The 21,322-nt window shown below is 42.6% G+C and overlaps 1 protein-coding gene across 6 annotated transcripts in view; it reads right to left on the reverse strand.

Annotated features, from left to right (window-relative positions):
• TEX10 (testis expressed 10) overlaps positions 1-21,322 on the reverse strand; it is a 131,182-nt gene that overhangs the window by 8,461 nt on the left and 101,399 nt on the right. For all 6 annotated transcript variants that reach the window (XM_050938146.1, XM_050938147.1, XM_050938149.1 and 3 more), the window contains 2 exons: positions 11,658-11,738; positions 3,757-3,938 (listed from right to left, as the gene is read on the reverse strand). In XM_050938146.1, the coding sequence (XP_050794103.1) occupies positions 3,757-3,938; positions 11,658-11,738 (263 nt within the window). The remainder of the gene's footprint in view (positions 1-3,756; positions 3,939-11,657; positions 11,739-21,322) is intronic.

The raw sequence follows: 21,322 nt of genomic DNA on the forward strand, positions 1-21,322 counted from the left end.
CCTGTGCCAGGAAACCTTACATCTATGGGACTTCTGCATAGCCCATTCTATACACCTCGTCGCGTCCGTTCTCCCAGGAGTTCAGAACACGCTGGCGGATCGCCTCAGCAAATCCTTCCTGTCCCAAAAATGGTCACTTCACCCGGACGTTGCCCTTTCACTCTTCCGGAAGTGGGGGTTTCCCCAGATAGACCTCTTTGCCTCCCAAGGGAACAGGAAATGCCAGATGTTCTGCTCCTTTCAAGGCCTCTCACCGGGTTCAATGGCTGACGCCTTCCTTGTGCCATGGATGACGCACCTGCTCTAGTATCAGAGGGGTAGCCGTGTTAGTCTGGATCTGTAAAAGCAGCAAAGAATCCTGTGGCACCTTATAGACTAACAGACGTTTTGGAGCATGACCTTTCGTGGGTGAATACCCACTTCTTCAGTATGCATATATACTGCCCCTGGAAATTTCCACCACATGCATCTGAAGAAGTGGGTATTCACCCACGAAAGCTCATGCTCCAAAACGTCTGTTAGTCTATAAGGTGCCACAGGATTCTTTGCTGCTTACACCTGCTCTACACCTTTCCACCGTTTCCACTTGTCCACAGGGTCCTACTGAAAGCACGCAGGGACAAAGCCTGCTTGATCATGATAGCTCCAACGTGGCCTCGGCAGCACTGGTACACCATGTTGCTAGACCTGTCCGTAGCCGACCCTGTTCCCCTGCCTCTTCACCTGGACCTGATTACCCAGGACCACGGCAAGCTCCGTCACCCGGACCTTCAGTCGCTCCACCTCATGGCATGGCTCCTGCGTGGTTGACTCACTCTGAGCTGCGTTGCTCCACCCCAGTGCAGCAGGTACTCCTAGGTAGCAGGAAGCCTTCCACTAGAGCGACATATTTGGCCAAGTGGAAGCGCTTTGCATGCTGGTGCGTGGAGCGGAACTTCCTTCCCGCTGAGCTATCCATATCTAACATCTTGGATTACCTCTGGTCCCTCAAACAACAGGGCTTGGCGGTATCATCTCTGAGGGCCCACTTGGCGGCCATCTCTACATTCCACCCAGAAGAGGATGGCAACTCGGTGTTTTCCCATCCAATGGTGTCTAGGTTCCTTAAGGGCCTAGAGCGCCTCTACCCTCAGGTAAGCCGCCCTGCCCCAACATGGGATCTTAACCTGGTTCTTGCCAGACTCATGTCACCTCCGTTTGAACCGTTAGCAACGTGCTCCCTTCTCAACCTCTCCTGGAAAACCGCTTTCCTGGTGGCCATCACGTCCGCGAGAAGAGTTTCGGAACTTTGGGCCCTCACGGTGGACCCCCGTATACGGTGTTCCACAGGGACAAGGTGCAGTTGCGGCCACATCTGGCCTTTCTCCCCAAGGTGGTATCGGCCTTCCACGTTAACCAGGAGATCTTCCTCCCTATCTTCTTCCCAAAATCACATGCGTCTCGCAGGGAGCAGCAGCTACACTCCCTAGACGTTTGTAGAGCGCTTGTGTTTTATATAGAACGAACTAAGCCATTCCGCAGAAGCCCCCAACTCTCTGTCGCGGTGGCTGAGCGGATCAAGGGGCTTCCTGTCTCCTCGCAGCGCATTTCCTCCTTGGTAACGTCGTGCATCCGCGCCTGTTACGACTTGGCTCACGTCCCATCAGGCCACGTGACTGCGCACTCCACCAGGGCTCAAGCTTCATCAGCTGCTTTCCTCGCGCATGTGCCCATTCATGAAATCTGCCGTGCAGCGACCTGGTCCTCGGTCCACACTTTCGCCTCCCACTATGTCCTGGTTCAGCAGTCTAGGGATGACACAGCCTTCGGCTCTGCCGTATTGCACTCTGCGACATCTCATTCTGACCCCACCGCCTAGGTAAGGCTTGGGAATCACCTAACTGGAATGGATATGAGCAAGCACTCGAAGAAGAAAAGACAGTTACTCACCTTTGTAACTGTTGTTCTTCGAGATGTGTTGCTCATATCCATTCCACACCCGCCCTCCTTCCCCACTGTCTGAGTAGCTGGCAAGAAGGAACTGAGGAGCAGACAGGTCGGCAAGGGTATATATCGAGCGCCATGGCGGCGCCACTCCAGGGGGCAACCAGCCGACCCACCGGAGTTGCTAGAGTAAAAATTGCGCGGCGCGCACACCTAACTGGAATGTATATGAGCAACACATCTCGAAGAACAACAGTTACAGAAGTGAGTAACCGTCTTTTACACTTTCACAATGAAGAGATTGCACGTCAGTTCTTACATGAGGTGAATTGAAAAATACTATTTGTTTTGTTTATCATTATTACAGTGCATATATTTGTAATAAAAAATAATATGAAGTGAGCACTGTGTACTTTGTATTCTGTGTTGTAATTGAAATCAATATTGAAAATGTAAAAAAAATCCAAAAATATTTAATAAATTTCAGTTGGTATTCTATTGTTATAAGTTGCGATTAATCACAATTACTTTTTGAGTTAATCACGTGAGTTAATTGCAACTGACAGCCCAACTAAAAATGATTTGATATGAGAACAATTGTTCTCTTTATTGTACAGCGGTTAACATCACATCCACCACAATCTCTCCATTACTGAGAGGACAGCTATAGTTCCTGAAATCCAACCACCTGCAGACAGTGATCAAACCAGCAGTTAAAGGGGGTGCTATAATAGTCCTCAACTGTGATGACTACATTAACAAGGCCAATCGTCAACTCTCCAACACCACCTACTGCAAAGAACTCAGTGAAGAGCCCGCACCACAATTCAGCCAAGAATTTAAAGACATCATCAAATCCTTCTCCAGACAACTCCAACAGAAACGCTACAACCTCACCCCCACCCCCACAAAACCACCCAAAGACCTTCTACATGCTTACCAAGATACACAATCAAGGAAACCCAGGCAGACCCATATCTGGCCACGGCACTCTTACTAAAGGAATATCAGAACTCATAGAAACCATGCTCAAAACCATTCACCACACAAAGGGCCAGTTTCCTGCAGGACACAACTGCCTTTCTCCAGAAACTCTGCAATACTAACATCTTTTCTCAGAATACCACCCTTGCCATGATGGATGTCACCTCCCAATACACCAACATCCCTCACAATGAGAGCATCGCTGCCTGCCCTAGATAGCTACACGACAATGGACAGCCCTCAGTTATCCACCCCAAACAGATAGTCAACCTCATCCATTACAACTTGTCTCTTTCACCAATAAAAGATGAGATACTATCTATCTTGTTTCTTTAAAAAAAGACACGCCATCTACAATGATAAATATACTTGTGTGGTTTAAATATATCTAGCCTTTTTTAGTCTAACTGATTTCCAAATTCTATAAAATCACATTTGAGAAGCTTTGCTAAAGCTCAATATTCTAGATAGTTAAGCATATAGACTAATTAAAAGCACTAGTGTCTTAAAACAATGATTTTCTAAATCCAAGAATTTTAAGTGCCACTTTCACTGTTCCTAATGAACCAAAGGCTAAATCCAAAGATTAAGGTATAAATGCCAACCTTTCCAGAGCCAAGATATAACATTGTTTTCTGGCATAACCTACAACAACTATAATAAGCAAAAGCTTTGAAATAACTTTTTATAATTCCAGCTAACCGTACATATGGTGGGGTTTTCCTAATTCCAACAATTATTTCACAATAAGCATGAATAGGGGCTAAAGCACAAAGTGAAACAAGTCACAAATATTCAAACATAGATGTTAAATTTAAGAAATTCTCTGTCATTTACAACAAGCATTACCTCTTCCGCGCATGTTCTGCATCCTCTTTGTCTAAAGTTAACAGGAAGTAAAGAAGACTATAACAGCAAGAGGCTAGAAACTTGTGTAGATTTTCACTAAGGATGCAAGCTTGATCCAGGAGCTTACTCATGGCACACAAAACAGATCCAGCTGTGCTATCAGGTATTACAGCCAGTCCAACCTAGGAGACAAAACAAGTTCATTATCTCTGATACAAACAGTCTTTTATTGGCATACAAACACGGCTAGAGTAGAACATTTCTCTTCCAGAATATCACAAAAAAATCACTTATCTTCCTATTCAAATTAATACATCAAATAACTTTTTTTAATTGCCCTCATTTTCCCTTGGGAAGCAACTCCCATGTTAAACTGAAGGCAAAGTATTACCATAAATCTAAATATCCAGTAATAATAAATAAAATATGCCATATAGCCATGCCACGTTTATTACATTTAGTTAAACAAACATTTATTCCAGCTCAAGGTAAGGATTTAAAGCAAAGATGATCAGAAAAACAAAAGCAATGGCCAACTGATGTTGCTTTTCTTGGCTGGCGGTGGAAGAGTTCTTCGTGTTTCACAAGAAGCTCTATTTTTCTCCCACTTGAAATTTCCCAATTCAACAGCCCTGCATCACAGCCACCACTTCTCCCATCAAGGACTAGACAAGACTCACTAGGCCACACACACAAATTCACTCTTTTTGCAGTGTTCCCAGCCTACAAAGTGAAATAACAGGATCCAACATCAAATTGAAGAGCACTAATCTGGGGTAGAGGTCTGGATCCATAATACTTTGAGAAATTTTCATTTGAGATCAACAGTAAAGAGTAGACACAAATTTCCTTCACTACACATCTCTACATAGCCAAACAGGAACTTAATGTTCATTTATCAGTAATCAGTCATTTTTATAAAATCTTCCAATGTCCTATAACCACTGGCAACATGAAGAGATAGTAAGCAGGTAGCCCAAACAACAGGGAAGGAAAACCCACACATACAGCACTCATCTCAAACATAACTAAAAAGGAAACAAAGCTTTGAGCCTTGCTCCAAAGGAAAGCACAGGCATACGCAAGAAGAGCAGTGTAGACAGGACAGGCTGTGTGCCTTTCTTCCTTTCCAGATTATATCATGGGACAGAGAGCGGCTCTCCCACCACTTGAACTGTAATGAAGGGTCACAGGAAGAGGGTGATCCCTTTGGTTGGTCTTTTTAAAAAAGTAAGGGATCTAGTGAATTAACAATGGGACTACTCACCTGCTTAAAATTAAGCATGTATTTAAGTGCTTTACTGCATTGGGCCCTGAGTAAAATTAAAATTGATGAAGAATATTGTAGTGAGCCCATAGCTTCTTTAACTAATCATTCCCACACTGTAATACTGAGGGTATACCATCATGAAGATAAGCAAGGATTTGCATAGGCAGAGCAGATAAACAGACGTCTGAAAACCACAATTTTCTGATTTTTTTTCATAGAATTGGTCAATTAAAAAGATTGAGTTCTGAAATGCCATTCTGGTGCTAGAATCTTTGTTCTACTGTACTTGACCATTTAAAAAATCCTTGATAAGATTCACACACTGGTCATCAATATTAATGAAGCATTGTTTATCTGAATATAAACCAGTTTTAGACTAGCCAAGCTTGTTCTACTTTTAAAGCAACCAGCTGACGATTCACTTAAGCAGTGGGATGTTTGTATTTCCAGTTCTGAATACAGGTAAAATTTTTTAGTCCATCTCACTTTGTTAATAATTTTACTATGGAAATACAGAATATGATTTGTGGGTGTGATTGGTCAGTAGGTGGGTGAAAAGAAGCGTAAAAAAAATTAAATTTCTAGTAGGAATACTTCATTTGCAATAAAGGAGGATAAATGTTCTTGCTGGAACATTACGGGATTAAATGATTGCACCTTTCCGAGCAAAGAATTACATGCATTAAAAAAAGCTAAAACAAAAGTGGCATTAATTCACAAATCCTGTTTTAAATAAGATGATTTTGATAAAACACAGAGAGATGGGCTGGTTTGTTTACATGGCTCAGCAGGAAAGAGACATAAAAGATGTTTTAGTTTTGGCAAACAACGAACTTTACTTTATATTCAGTTCTCAGATCGTTGACCCACAAAGTAGATTTTAAAGGGGAACTGAATAATCTTCCCCATCTACTGCATATGCCCCAAAGACCCTCAACTGGTTTTCTCTCTGAAGAGACTAACAAAGGATCCAGTCCTGCAACACAACGGAGCATCGAGTAAACTTCATGAACAGTGTTAACAAAGTCAATGATTAGCATAAAAATAGTAGTCACTATACTAAAAGATAGAGATACGGTCCAAATACATTAATAGGACTTCTGGGTGATTTTAATATAGCTAACTTCAGTATTAGAGAATCTCAAGTGACAGGAGAAGAAATCTGCTAAATTGGCTTAACTGCTGAAATCATCATGAGAATGAGAACAAAGACAGCTGGAGAGTTCATAAATAAGATGGCATTTATTTATAAAAGTTATTTTCCTTTAAAAAATGCCAATGGAAGAGCAACAGAATAGGGTGTGTTTCCTTTTAACTACAGCAGAGAGCAAGCAGGAATTACTGCTAGGTAGCCTGTCCCTTTTTTATACCATAGTTTAGGGGCATAAGGAGTTAGGAAGCCTGGGTGCAGACACTGCTAAGCAGAAAATGTCAATTTCATGCGCACTGAGGCATTTACCAAGAGTGAGGATCCACACAGATAATCCTGGAAGAATTGATTCTTTCTGTACAAACTGCTTTATGCTGAAATAAATATTCTCCTTCAAATCAGATGGTAAATATCAGTTTTAGCCAATCATGCATCTCTATATCTGGGAAGTGATCAGCTAATTTCTTGACTGAGTCTTTGGCACTTGGGAGATTCTAAGAATATTTTATTGCATACACTTGATTTTTTATGTTTGTTGTATCTGATAGATAATTTAACATCCTGACTCTCAATGTGTATAGAAGACAGTTATTCATAGATTCTAAGGCCAGAGGGTCCATTATGACCCCCTGACTAACACAAGCCATAGATTATCACCCTATTTCTGCATCAAGTCCATCACTTCTGCTTGCACTAGAACAGAGGTCTCAACAGGGAGATGTGCTGCTCATCAAACTTTCTAAGGGAGAAGCGGTGAGTCTTCTAATAATGACACTGTGACGTGGAGCATGGAGTCTCAATGCCACCCAAATATGGCTGGCTGCCCCTCTGTTATTCCAGATTTGGCGGATGGCGGCGGTGGCCAGGCCAAATTTGAGTGGTGTTGCAACCCTGCACATGTGGGCTCCCCAGCCCATCAGATTGCACATGTGGGCTCCCCAGCCCATCAGAGAGGCATCTGTAATTATCATTTTGTCTGGTGTAGGGGCTAGAAAGGGAACTCCCATGGATACACATGTCCAGGGTCACTCCATCATACCAGAGAGACCATCACCAGGGGAGAGATTATCACTATAGTATTCATGCTGTGCTTGTTTGGTCTGTACACTCTTTGGAGCCAAGCCTCTAGTCAATGGAGGAGGAGTCTAGCAAATGGCAATGCGTAAATACACAATGCTTCTCCCTGTTGGAGAAGAGACTGTACCTCCTGAAGGAGGAGCCTTTTACGAGAGCAGTCCCTGAAAAGGGACAGGGAAGTGAGTTTTGGAGGAGGTGGGTAGAGAATCTTGATGGTATAGCCAGAACGGATGATATCTAGAACCCACTTGTCTATTAATGCTGCCCAATTGTGGTAAAATTGTGCAACCAGTCCCCCCAAATGAATCTCAGAATTAGGTAGAGATGGCACTGATACTGGTTTGCAACTCTCTAAAAGTTGTCAAAAATATCCCTTGGCTGGAATATGAGGTTGAGTAGCCACAGTTGAAGTGGAAGGCACAGGGTATCTTGAACTCTACATTTTCTGTCATTTGCAGGGTGGCTCTTAGGAGCACTGGTGATAGGAGGATTGAGGTATGGCCTTGGTTTGTAGGGTTGTTAAAGGTATTTTCTCTTTGGGGCAAGTGTATATATGCCCAGGAAACAGAGGGTTGCCCTTGAGTCTTTCAGTAAGTGTGAACACTTGTCCGTCCTTTCATTGAAAAGATGAGTCTCATAGACAGGTAATACAGTGTTTTGAAACCCCGAAGAGTGCAGCCATTATTCTTGTCACACCACAACGGTGTGAGATCAAAGCTTGGGGAGGCTGCTTTTCACTAGCAAATCAGTGTAAGAAATGCCCTGGTTTCGAGAATTAAGGGGACACCGCTGTTCAAAAGTCCAGCTTGTACCCTGGAGGATGTCACAATGCTCTCCTGCAGACAAAACTAACACCACTCACAGGGCTGGAAGTATTTTGTCGGCAAAAGTGCAGACAAAGAGCATTTACTCACGCTGACTTTTAGCAAAAAGGCTGTGTCGACACAGACTTGTTGCTAAAAGCTGCATGGTGTAGACAAGCCCTAAGTCTGTGAGGGCACTGAAAGTGTTACGATCATCTTAGAATGCATTTCGTTTTTATTTCATTTGACCAAATCCAACATGTTATGCTTTGACTTATAATCACTTAAAATCTATCTTTACAGTTAATAAATCTGTTTGTTTATTCTACCTGAAGCAGTGCGTTTAGTTTGAAGCGTGTCAGAGACTCCCCTCAGGATAACAAGCCTGGTACAAATCAATTTCTTTCATAAATTGACTAACTCATATAAGCTTGCAGCATCCAGCAGGCATAACTGGACACTGCAAGATGGAGGTTCCTAGGGTTGTGTTTGGGACAGGAGATACTGGCCAGTGCCATTTAGTTGCAAGTAGAGGCTGAGCGTGAACAGCCCAGGAATGGGGTTCTCACAGCAGAGCATTGTAAGGCTGGCTCCCAGAGTCAAGGATTGAGGTGACCTAGCAGATCACCAGTTCAGATAACACCAGAGGGAATGTCACACCCACTCTAAGTGCACATGTGCCTCATGCCCACAAGACTAGATTCTTTTCACTAGTGTCTACTGGGGGGGAGGACAGAGCCCCAAAGAACTCTTCTAGTCTTTCAATGGGTATTGCACCAACAGTGCTAGCACTCCAGTTAGTACTGGTGGATGCCTCGATGCTGATAATGGTTCCACAAACAACAATCATTCCCCCAGTACCTGAGATGTCATTAGCAGTGGGGCCTTTGAAACCGGGCCCAATAACAGTTGAAACTGCTGTAACAGTCTGCTCCTTTTCACTTGTCTTCGGTACCAAGTGAGCTTTGGAGGATTTATCTTCCAATGCTTCCCTTTATTGCTTTATATGAGAGGATAATAAGAGGGTATGCAGGGGGATTGGGTCAAAGGATTTCAAGGTGGACAGCTACTCTCTTAGCACTTCAAAAGTTATTTTTCCTCCCTTGGTATCCTGCTGTTAATTGATTTATCTCATTAGACTGACCTCACACTTGGTTAAGCAACCCCCATCCTTTCATGTATTTATACCTGCCTCCTGTATTTTAACTGCATGCATCTGATGAAGTGGGTTCTAGCCCACAAAAGCTTATGCCCAAATAAATTTGTTCGTCTCTAAGGTGCCACAAGGACTCCTCGTTGTTTTAGTCCATAAAATTGTAAGTAAAAGATTGAAGGTTGTCCCAAAAAGCTTCAGAAGTTTAGATAACCGTACGCTACAGTTGTCAGTAGATAAGACACCACCAGGTTCCATCTCGCTGTTAGTAAGAGGGAACTCGGGGAGGGTCGTGGCTGCTCCGCCTTTTATCCAGTCTTGCACGTATGAGGTGCATGCACACCTGCAGTAGGATCCACACTGACTATAATATCTCAAAAAACTTGCCATTACCATAACTGCTGTAGACCAAAAATGCTGAAAAATAACTACTGTATATACTTGATCATAAGCCGGTTCGTTTATAAGGCGCTGCCGCCCCCCGCAAGATGGATAAGTAAAAATGGAAAAATTTTATAACCCGTTCATAAGCCAATCGTATAGTTCAGGGGTCAGCACACTTTGACTCCTGGGCCATCAGGATAAGCCACTGGCAGGCCGAGATGGTTTGTTTACCTCAAGCGCCCGCAGGCACAGCGGTAAACCTAAGAAAACAAAGTGTCCCGGCACACCAGCTGCTTACTCTCATGGGCCGGGACAGCAACTGGTGGGAAATTTTTTGAGGGGGGAGAAGCTGGGAGTCAGGGGAGTAACCCCTGTGACCACCCCCCACATGACCCCACTCCTAGCCTGGGACCCCCACACTCTCCCCATCCCATCCCTTCCCACCTTATCTGGGAAGGGCCAGAGGAGGATGTCTCTGACCTGGCTAGAGCTGCTCCAGCAGGCTGAGCAGCACAGCCGCAGCCTGCTCTGGTGGGCCACAGCTGCAGCCTGCCAGCCCTGGAGCTGCAGCTGCTTTGGAGGCTAGGGGAAGAGCAGCGTGGCCAGAAGCGGAGAGACTCTGGCCCCGCCTCTTCCCTTCTGTCTCTGCTGGCTGTGCTGCCTCTCCTTGTGCCCTCTGTTGGGGGGGAGGGGCTGCGTCCCCCCTCTCCCTCTCTATACCTGTTCATAAGCCAACCCCCTTCTCTGATGCTTCCTTTTTTTACTAAAACAATTCAACTTATGAACGAGTATATATGGGTCTATGGCAATTTCTTTTTAAAAAAGAGTGATTAGCTATGATGATTTGGGAAATCTGTCTGTGCTGAGCTTATGAATTGTTGGATTTTGCCAACTCTTTCTGTGTGTCTCTGCAAGACTGCAAACTCCATTTTAAATGTGGGGCTTGTTGCATTTTCTGTTGTCTTTTTTCTTCCAAGGGTTGGTGTCACAGGGCTAACAATGAAGGTTCATTAAACTTTGATAATCTGTTTTCATGGAGCCCAACTGGACAAAGGTGACTACCTAGCTCAGGGAAAAGCAGTTTTTCAAGTCTGGTCACCTCAGGAGTGGTAAGTGAGCAACTGATCACCTGCTGTTTGAGGCTGACCACAAGGCCACATAGCAAAGGTGACTGATGGTGATAAAAGGGTCGGGTCTGAGTGCAGCAGTTCTCTCTCACCAGCCAGAACAGGAAGAGGAGCACGTGCTGGAAAAGGAGTGTAGTCCACAGAGAGGATCTAAAACCCAAAAAGGACACTGACCCAAATCCCAAAGAATGCTCAATAGTGGTGACGAAACTGAGACAGGGAAATGTATGTTTCTCATTTTCTTAGATCTGTAGTTCTTCTGTGCTATCTTAAGTAAAGTATAATTGTGTTTAGAATTCTTTGAGATGCCTGTGTGTGCGTTTGTTTGCTTCACCTATCACATACCTTGGAGAGTTAAACTGTAAACAAAGACCATCCAAAGGTGGAACTCTGGGAAAGGGAGTGCTCCTGGGAAGCCTGAGGGGTCAGCAATGGTCCTGGGGACCTACAGCAGCTGGGACACAGGGGCCATTTCCATAAAGGGGTGAGAGAGAGACGGCCTGTGCCTAGGAAATGTGCCAGACAGTGTTGCGACTTATTTAGATTAAGAGATGCTTAAGGGCACCAGCGTCTAGTGTCTTAGATCCCAGCACAACATCCTGGTGAGTATTCAGCAGAAGAAGTTCTACCAGGGCCATCTGTGACCCTGGTGATTTTGGATGACTTCATTTTTGATTGCCCAATATGAAAAGGGGCCTGATTTTCAGATAGCGTCGAGTGCGTATCCTCTGAAAATCAGGCCCTTGAAGTTGGGAAACCAAAACTTAGTCACTTTCAAAATCTTGGCCTCAAATCTCATTTAAAATACCTGTTGGAGTTCTGCTGCTATACTGAAGAGCTGGGTACAAGAGTTAATCAGAACATCACAATGCTGTCTGAAAGTGCATTCTATATTTTGGACACAACTTTTAGAAAATACAACAAAGATGTTATTTACCAGATATTTACAGATACCGTTCTGGAGGATGTCAAAACACTGACTTCGTGAAGGTATAGTGGATAAGCTGTGACATACCACCTGTTTAAATGAAAGAAAACAAACAGTTATATTTATGAATTTAACACAGATATATGACAGGCAAATATGCTATTTATAGTACATACATCTGTGTGTAGACATATGAATACATGGGCATATGTGGACACACAATAGCTATCCCTCTTCAAGTGCTGATTCTTTTTAAAAATCGTAAAAGTAACACTGAACAATTTGTCAATGTTAAAAAAGAAAGTCATATAGCAGCAATTGTGTTTGCTGTTGTTTTTCTCCTTTTATCAAAAAGTTCCTTACACTCACCTTTTAGGACTTCAATTAAAAAGGTCAAAAACAGAATAAAAATCCATCTGACTATAAGACACAGGCAGGCCTCCACCCTGTTCCCCTTAGCAGGGAAACTTCCCAAGCAATTCTCCAAAGAATCTACACAAGCCGGTAAGAGAATAGAAACATACACCAAGAAGGAAGGAAGGGAGAAGGACAGCAAGGGAAAAGTAGGATATTACAGAAAGGTACATAACCATCTTGCCTATTGCCACCCTACAAAAGAATGTCATACTCAGTGGATATAAAAAGCAGTGACAAGGAAGAGGCATCTTGCTTTATAAACTGTCTGAAACACCTGATGCTGACACAGCCAAGAAGATGCAAGCAGTAATAATGACATTAAAAGGTGACAAAAAGAGAGTCAATCTGATGACTCAGTCTTCACAGTAGTATAACTGCATCCTCCACAGAGGATCGCCTAGCAAAAGTACCATACACAGACCCATGGAAGCAGAGTATATTCTTAGTTATTCAGAAGAAGAACCTTTATTGTTACAAAGGAAACTGCCTGGGTCAGAAATCACCAAGTACAAATAAAACAGCAGACTGGAATGGAGGTCAGGAGACCTGGGTTCTAATTCTCACCTCTGCCAACAATCTGTTGTGTGACTTTGGGCAAGTTATTTTACCTGTCTGTGCCTGTCTCCCATCCCATACTTTGTCTGTTTAGATTTCAAAGTCTCTGGAGGGACCATTGTTATACTAATTTAGATTAAACAAATGGGCAAAAGGAATTAACATAGCCCAGTCACTGTCAACATTAATCAGTGTCAAACAAGGTTCAGGTTTTGGTATACAGAGACCTCAGCCGGCTTAGTACCGTTGCAAATGCATTACTAAAAATCCTTTTAACCTTTTATTAAAGATAAAGAAAAGAAGAAAAACAGTTAAAGCTTTTGAAATGTGAAGTACTGAATAAGGCTTTTATTTTAACATCTCTTATTCCCTTTAGCTAGAGAGTTTTTAGAAGGAAACACCCCCCTTGTTTGACATCAAAGATTGTAATAACTATCCTTTTGGGGAAAAGAAGTTGCCGAGATGGGCTGGAGCCATTGCTACTGCTGCTAAGTCCAATCCTGTTTCATCCCATGTGGTGTTTGGGATTCAGCTGGAGCCAGCAGAGGTGGCAATGTCATTTAGGTCCCTCATTCTGGTCCAGTCTTGTTAGGACATCTCAGGGATCAGGATGAAAGCTTGGCTACTGGAGCAAGCTTCACCACCATGATATCCACCCCCAATTCCTCTTTAAGGACCCATAAAAGGGCATGGTGGATGAAACAGACCATCCTCTCATTATTTTGTCCAGCAATATGGTCTAGTTTCCAACACACCAATTTTGGTTCATGGATTTCTGGTTCTACACTCTTCTTTTTACCAAGCCAAGCATGATCTTAAAACAGTCCTCGAGTTGAATCAGCAGATCTTTCTGTTTGGACTAATTCAGTCTATCTCCACTTCACACCTTTTCCCACAAACCTTTGTTTTTATAGGTTATTGTGCCATCTTCCCTTTCACATACTTTTTACAGTTGAGCTCACAATTAGGGTAAATATGTAGGCCCCACTTATCATAACACCACTCTTTTGTACAGTGCCTAGCACAACGGGGTCCAAATCTCAACTGGAGTCTTAGGCAGCACTGTAATATAAATAACAAACAACTTTTTGCGAACTGTAACATGCTACATTAATGAGGAAGTGAAATGACTTCTCCATCTGTCCTTGACAAAAACCAAATATCAGATAACAAGATCAAAACCTCGAGTAAGGCATGACTGTTTGTCCCCAAATTGTACAAATATCAACTAATAAAGCAGGAGAGATTCTTCTGGTCACATCCCCTTCTCCAGCTTGCTGCCAGATGATTCATTCCAAAACTGTGCAAAATCTCTTAGAATACAATTAGTAATAATAATGTACATGATGTAGTGGTTGGCATGGAGAACAGGTTAACTAACCCATTATCTGTAAATATAAAAGTAAAATTGTCCCTTTGCTAAGAGGGAGGGTAGAATTGTGGGAGATGCAGGTAGCAGAAAGGAAGTTACTGGGTAAAAAATTCTCATTCTGCAGCCCCATGTCTCCCACGATTCTGATATGTACAGGAAGTAGCAAGCAATGAACAGAAGGCGGCAGGGATAAAGAAATAGAATGAGATGAAGAAAGTCTCCCCCACATAAACATTAACTACCAAAATGGCAAGCTATTTCTGGATCACCGTGTGCAGCACCTTCCTGCTGAAGGATTCCTCTGAAGAGGACAGAGAGTCCACCTCATGGTGTCGAATGCAGGAATTAATAGAGGACCATGTTGCTGCTCTGCAGATCCCTACAGCGGAAATGCAGGCTCTTTCCGCCTATGAAGTTGTCAAAGACCCAGTGTGGTGTACCTTGATTCCATGACTGTACAATGCATTAATGATTAATCTGGCTAAAGACAGTTTCGATACCCAGAGCCATTGACTCTTTGGGGTAAGGATATGAACATGAAGCCCAATCTTCTTGTAGATATGGTAGGCAGGATGGAGATCTTTAGTATTCTACGAACATCCAGATTATGTCACAGCATTTCTGTAGGATGCCATGTCTCTGGACAGAACAACGGGAGGATGATCTCCTGTGAGGCATGGAAAGTTCAGTTCATCTTTATCAAGAGAGATTCCAAGGTCCTTAACACTATCTTGTCATCGTGAACACATAACAAGGCTCCTGCATGGATAAAATTGCCAACTCCAACACTCTTCTAGCAGATGTGATAGCAATCAAGAAACAGGTTTTTATGGGGAGGTAGAATGGTATGACCGATGTAAATGGTTCAGGTGGACGGTTAAGGGTTTCAGCACCAGAACTAGATCCATTTAAGAAAGATTGTCTAGACTTGTGGACAGACCTGTTTGACTGCTCTGGGAAATCTCAGTATTTGAAGATTCTTTGCCAGGAACCCAAGGACCCTGCGTATAAGGTACGACTTATGGCCAACCCTTAGTGTGCTACAGATCTGGGCTAGAGTCCTTTGTCCACTCTGTCCTGAAGAAAGTCCCGAGTATCTGGAATTCCAAGGTCCTTGGGGGTCATTTATTTGACTCTACGAGCTAAACTTCATCCAAAGGCTTTTACTCTTCAGACAGACTTCAAAACTAAAATCCCAATCACTCCTGAGGATAGTCAGACCATGATCAGTGCTTCCCTCTCAATAGCCATGTGGTCAGTTGTATACAGTCTGGGTCTAGATCAGGGGTGGGGAATGGGCATCTGGGTGGGGAAATTGTATGCAGGGACGGGGCAGGGGGTTGGGGTGTGGGAGGGGGTGCGGTGTGCAGGAAGAGGCTCAGGGAAAGGAAGGTGTGTGGGGTGTATGAGGGGGCTCAGGGAAGAGAGGGGGTGCAGGAGGGGTGCGGAGTATACGAAGGGGCTCAGGGCAGAGGTGCAGGAGGCTCAGGGCCCGGGGTTGGGGTGCAGGAGGGGTGCGGCAGGGGGCTCAGGGCAGGGAGTTGGGGTGCAGGAGGCGTGCAGAGTGCACGAGGCGGCTCAGGGTAGAGAGTTGGGAGGCAGGGTACAGGAGGGGTTCCGGCTCTGGCCCAGCACCACTTAACTCAAGCAGCTCCAGGGTGGCAGCAGCGCGCACTGGGGCCAGGGCAGGCTCCCTGCACATCTGCCCTGTCCCTGGCAGTGCACCACTCCCGGAAGCGCTGCAGCCCCTGTGTGTGCTGCCCTTGCCACGCCTCCAACTACCTCCCCTGAAGCACCAATGAGAGCTCCGGGGGGCAGGATTTAATAGAACAGGTAATCATCAAGTAATATATCCCCTGTCGTTGATTCCCAGCTTCTGGCAAACCAGATTAGGGACACTTCAGAGCTTGGTTTTGCATCCCTGCTCATCTTGGCTAATAGGCATTGATGGGACCTATCCTCCGTGAATGTATCTAGTTCTTTTTTGAACCCTATTATAGTCCTGGCTTTCACCACATCCTCTGGCAAAGAGTTCCACAGGTTGACTGTGCGTTGTGTGAAGATATACTTCTTTTTGTTTGTTTTGAACTGTTGCCTATTCATTTCATTTGGTGACCCCTAGTTCTTGTATTATGAAAAGGAATAAACACTTCCTTATTTACTTTCTCAACACCAGTCATGATTTCATAGACCTCTATCATATCCTCCCTTAGTCATCTCTTTTCCAAGCTGAAAAGTCAGTCTTACTAATCTGTCCTCAGATGAAAGCTGTTCCATACTCCTAATAATTTTGGATGCCCTTTTCTGAACCTTTGCCGCATCTCAAAAAAGATATATTAGAATTGGAAACCAGATGTGCACGCAGTATTCAAGATGTAGGCGCACCATGGATTTATATAGAGGCAATATGATATTTTCTGTCTTATCTATCCCTTTCCTAATTATTCCCAACATTCTGTTCACTTTTTTGACTGCTGCTGCACATTGAGTGGATGTTTTCAGAGAACTATCCACAATGACACCAAGATCTCTTTCTTGAGTGGTAACAGCTAATTTAGACCCCATCATTTTATATGTATAGTTAGGATTATGTTTTCCAATGTGCATTACTTTGCATTTATCAACACTGAATTTTATCTGCCATCAGTCACACAGTTTTGTGAGATCCCTTTGTAACTCTTCACAGTCTGCTTTAGACTTAACTGTCTTGAGTAGGTTTGTATCATCTGCAAATTTTGCCACCTCACTGTTTTGCCCCCTTTTCCAGCTCATTTATGAATATGTTGAATAGGACTGGTCAAAGTACAGATGTCTGGGAGACATCACTATATACCCTCTCCATTCTGAAAACTGACCATTTATTCCTACTTTTTGTTTCTTATCTTTTAACCAGTTACTGATCCAGGCGAAGAATCTCCTTCTTATCCCATGACAGCTTACTTTGCGTAAGAGCCTTTGGTGAGGGATATTGTCAAAGGTTTTCTTAAAATCTAAGTACACTATATGTCCACTGGATCCCCCCTGTCCAAATGCTCATTGATACCCTCAAAGAATTCTAGTAGATTGCTGAGGCATGATTTCCCTTTACAAAAAACATGTTAACTCTTCCTCAATAAATCGTGTTGATCTATGTGTCTGATAATTCTGTCCTTTACTATAGTTTCAATCGCTTTGCTGGTATTGAAGTTAGGCTTACCAGTCTGTAATTGCCAGGATTGCCTCTGGAGCAACACATTAACTATCCTCCAGACATTTGGCACAGAAGCTGATTTAAAGGATAGGTTACATACCATAGTTAGTAGTTCTACAATTTCACATTTGAGCTCCTTCAGAACACTTGGGTGAATGCCATCTGGTCCCAGTGACTTATTATTGTTTAGTTTATTAATTTGTTCCAAAACCTCCCCAATGACACCTCAATCTGGGACAGTTCCTCAGCTTTGTCACCTAAAAAGAATGGCTCCGGTTTGGGAATCTCCCTTACATCCTCACCTGTGAGGACCGATGCTAAAAACTGATTTAATTTTTCCACAATGGACTTTTCTTCTTTGAGTGCTCCTTTAACATCTTGATTGTCTAGTAGCCCTCTGGTTATTTAGCAGGCTTCCTACTTCTGATGTACTCAATTTTTTTTCTTTTACTTATTGAGTCTGACTAGCTGTTCTTCAAATTCTTTTTTGGCCTTCCTAATTATATTTTTACACTTCATTTGCCAGAGAAGGGGACATGGCTAGCAGAGGCTGCACTACAGCTTTGAACTGCCCCCAGAAACTGCAGAATTGTACCATATGTACCAAAAGTGTGGGAGATGCTGGGCTGCAGAAATTATCTCAACTTATTGCTAAGTAACTCTGATCCTATCAGATCTTGCAAGTTGAATAGTATCAGAGTAGGTAAGGTCAGTACTTGGATGAAAGTGATTCAAAGAACACATAAGTGTTTCAGCAAGCAGGGGGTCTATCACTTCTGGTTATGTATAATTCCATGGCATTTTCAAAACCATACAAGCTGTTAATTATGGCACCCTGGCCAAATTCTAGCTTACGTGATTTTTCCAGATACTTCAGCCTAAGTTGCCTCCATAGCACCAAATAGATATTGTATTCTTCTTCATTTCCAATCGTGTAATGTGGCTGTGTACTATTAAACTATTATTGCACTTAATCCCAGATATGGTTACATTTCAGTGGTAGGTAAACTGACTAATGTATGCAGTTTGCATGTCAATGAAAAATTGGATCTTTCAAGATGAAAGGCACATTATAAATTCATATACTAGACCAGGAGAGAGACTGGAGTATAACCAATTGAACCTACTGATTATCTTGTAACAGAATCAAAGTCCTATCTAGAACACAAACTGATATATGAAAACACTACAAGCACCTACAGTCAATAGAGGGCATCTGTTAAGACAGAAAAGATTGTAAGCAGTAAGATACCATTATCATTTAAACGATACTGTTGAGATTCTTCCTGACCTCCCCACTAAGAACCCCCATACATCATGATCCTTAATTTTGTTTCCTTGTTACTACATGCAGAGCTATCAAGAAGACCTCAAAATCAGACCTCAGATTAACCAAATAAAACATATATACGTGATGGACCTATTAATTAAAAACATTAATCTCACTGAATCAAAGACACCTAGTTACTTCTTGCCCCAAAAACTACTTTGTGGAACCTGCTATAGTTATAGTGAGTTCAGAGCAGGCTCACACAATTACCACTCTGCCATCATTATCCACTGAAAAGCCAATAGGCATAAGAGATATCTGACCTGCTCCTTATGTTGGCCCATAAAAGTTCTCAACCTGATCCTCAAGATCTTCCTTCCTAAGGTGTTTGCTTCAGCCAAATAAAAATGAACAAGACCCATAACGGGTCCATGTCTCTAAAGTCTGTGACCCAGTGTCTCTTCATAGTTTTAATAGCCACCCCTTATGTCAAACAAAAACAAACAATCCAAAATACCAAAAGCCAATTTCCAAGCTCTCTCTGTTAAAGTTCTTACTTGGAAGCTCCCTGGCTGATCACTCAGCTTCCTCTCCAGCTACACCCATGTAAGATCAACAGCTAAGCTTGGAAGGATGAGATTTTTATTGGTAAATGTCCATTTCACACCCCCCCACACACACACACCAATGAAAAATATTTCTCTCAATAAAAACTGAAATTTACAGATAGGCAAAATAAGAAAAAATACTGCTTGAGCACTCATGTTTCATTTCAAGATATTTGTCCTGTGTATTTTGACATGTGATGTTGACAATTTGTGTTTTAATGGTTACAAAGCTTTAACTTCTTGAATTTCATCATCTACTGTCACTAAACAATTGCCTGACCTCCCCTATTGTCTGCCCCTATACATTCCCCCACTGTGAAAATTTAATTTTTAAAAATAGAAAAAATGTTTAAAAATAAACAGATATACTACTAAAAAAATTAAAGTTGAATTCTGCCAAGCCTATCAACATATTATTAAAGACCTAACTGGCAAGCTGACAAGGCTCACTGCCAAACAAACTCCACTTCTTAAACCCAGAAGGTCCTGGATAAACCACTTGGTAAAAATAAAGATCTCAGAGCTTCTCTCCTGGCACCAGCTTAGAAATAGGGTATTGTCAGTCCAGAAAGATATTTTCATTGAACCGCAAATTGACAGAATACCTCACACCACAAATTTACTTCTTCCCAGTCAACGATGGAAAATCCCACAGCTGCATGTTAACAGCATCATAATGCTGAATAGTAGAGTGTTTAATTACCAGTACTAAGTTGTCTAGAAGTTATTTTTTCCAATTCTCTTTGAATCCCCCTTATCCTCAACCAAAACAAACATTCCATGTACCTGATTCTATTTTCATATTTCTAAAGCAATAATGGCAATTATTTTCATTAATATAAATTAAATCTTGTTTGGAATGTCTGTCCAATAATAAATGTCTGTTATAAAAGTGAAACTCAAATTTGCTTAGACATGGAAATGAAAAGCAAAGAAAACTTAATCATCACTTAAAAATTAGCGTATTTTCTTACAATTTATTTTCCTAAGGCAAGGGTTTGCATAGTGTTTAATCTCCATGCTAAAATGTCACAGTTGAATCATTATTTTACATTTAATTAGCATTTATCACATTTTTGGTACACTCATAACACATTGCCCCTGGACCAAAGCCAGAGCAATTTTATTTCAGAATATTATAGAAGTGAATGGACAAAGAAAAAAGTCTGTACATTTTAAACTGGTACCAAAATTAAGCTTCAAGAAAAGCATTTTATTGCAAATTTACTTTTTATTTTGATCAAATGCCCACCTGAATAAATTGAGTCAAAGCTATACAGAAGGATGATTTTACATACTGGAAATAACCATAAGCACAATGGAGGATACACAAACCATTCAATGGCATATTTTCAAACCAATGCTCAACATTCTAGCAGCTTGACTACCTCTTATGTTAACGAGAGCCATATAATTAAAATGTCACGTTCTGAAAACTCACTATTGCTGCTGCAGGCTGGTGAATCCCTCCATCCCCCATTGTGGACTGTCTTCCACTTCTAGTCTGCTACTACCAGAGAGCAAGGAAGCCAAACAAGGGGAAGAGAAAAAAAGAAAGAGCAGCGAAGGTAGCTCCAAGAGCAGTCCCTGCAGACTGGAGGTCAGAACCACAGGAGAAACTCCCTAGGGGGTCGTGAGGTTATTAAATAGGGGGTCATGAGCAGTCAGCCTCCACCCGTCATGGTATAAATCCCCACTCTGAACCTTAGCGTCCAAAAGATAGGGTACCAGCATGAATTCCTCTAAGCTCAATTACCAGCTTAGAACCTGTAGCGCTGCCACAAACCAGGAATTCCAGTGCCCGGTACACTCTGGTCCCCACAAAACCTTGCTCAGGGGACCCCAAGACCCAGACCCTCTCGATCTTAACACAAGGAAAGTAAACCCTTTCCCCCACCATTGCCTCTCCCAGGCTTCCCCTCCCTGGGTTACCCTGGAAGATAACTGTGATTCAAGCTCCTTGACTTGTAAACAGAGAGGAAAATTCACCTTCCCCGCTCCTTCTCTTTCCCCCTCAGAGAGAAAGTAATCCTGACACAGAGAGAAATTAACCTCTCTCTCCCCCCATTCCCTCCCTTCTCCCCACCAATTCCCTGGTGAATCCAGACCCCTTCCCCTGGGGTCTCACACCAGAATAAAAAAAACAATCAGGTTCTTAAACAAGAAAAGCTTTTAATTAAAGAAAGAAAAAAACAGTAAAAATTATCTTTGTAAATTTAAGATGGAATATGTTACAGGGTCCTTCAGCTATAGACACTGGGA

The sequence above is a fragment of the Gopherus flavomarginatus genome, chromosome 2, assembly GCF_025201925.1.
Source record: "Gopherus flavomarginatus isolate rGopFla2 chromosome 2, rGopFla2.mat.asm, whole genome shotgun sequence".
In the NCBI taxonomy this organism is placed as follows: Eukaryota; Metazoa; Chordata; order Testudines; family Testudinidae; genus Gopherus; species Gopherus flavomarginatus.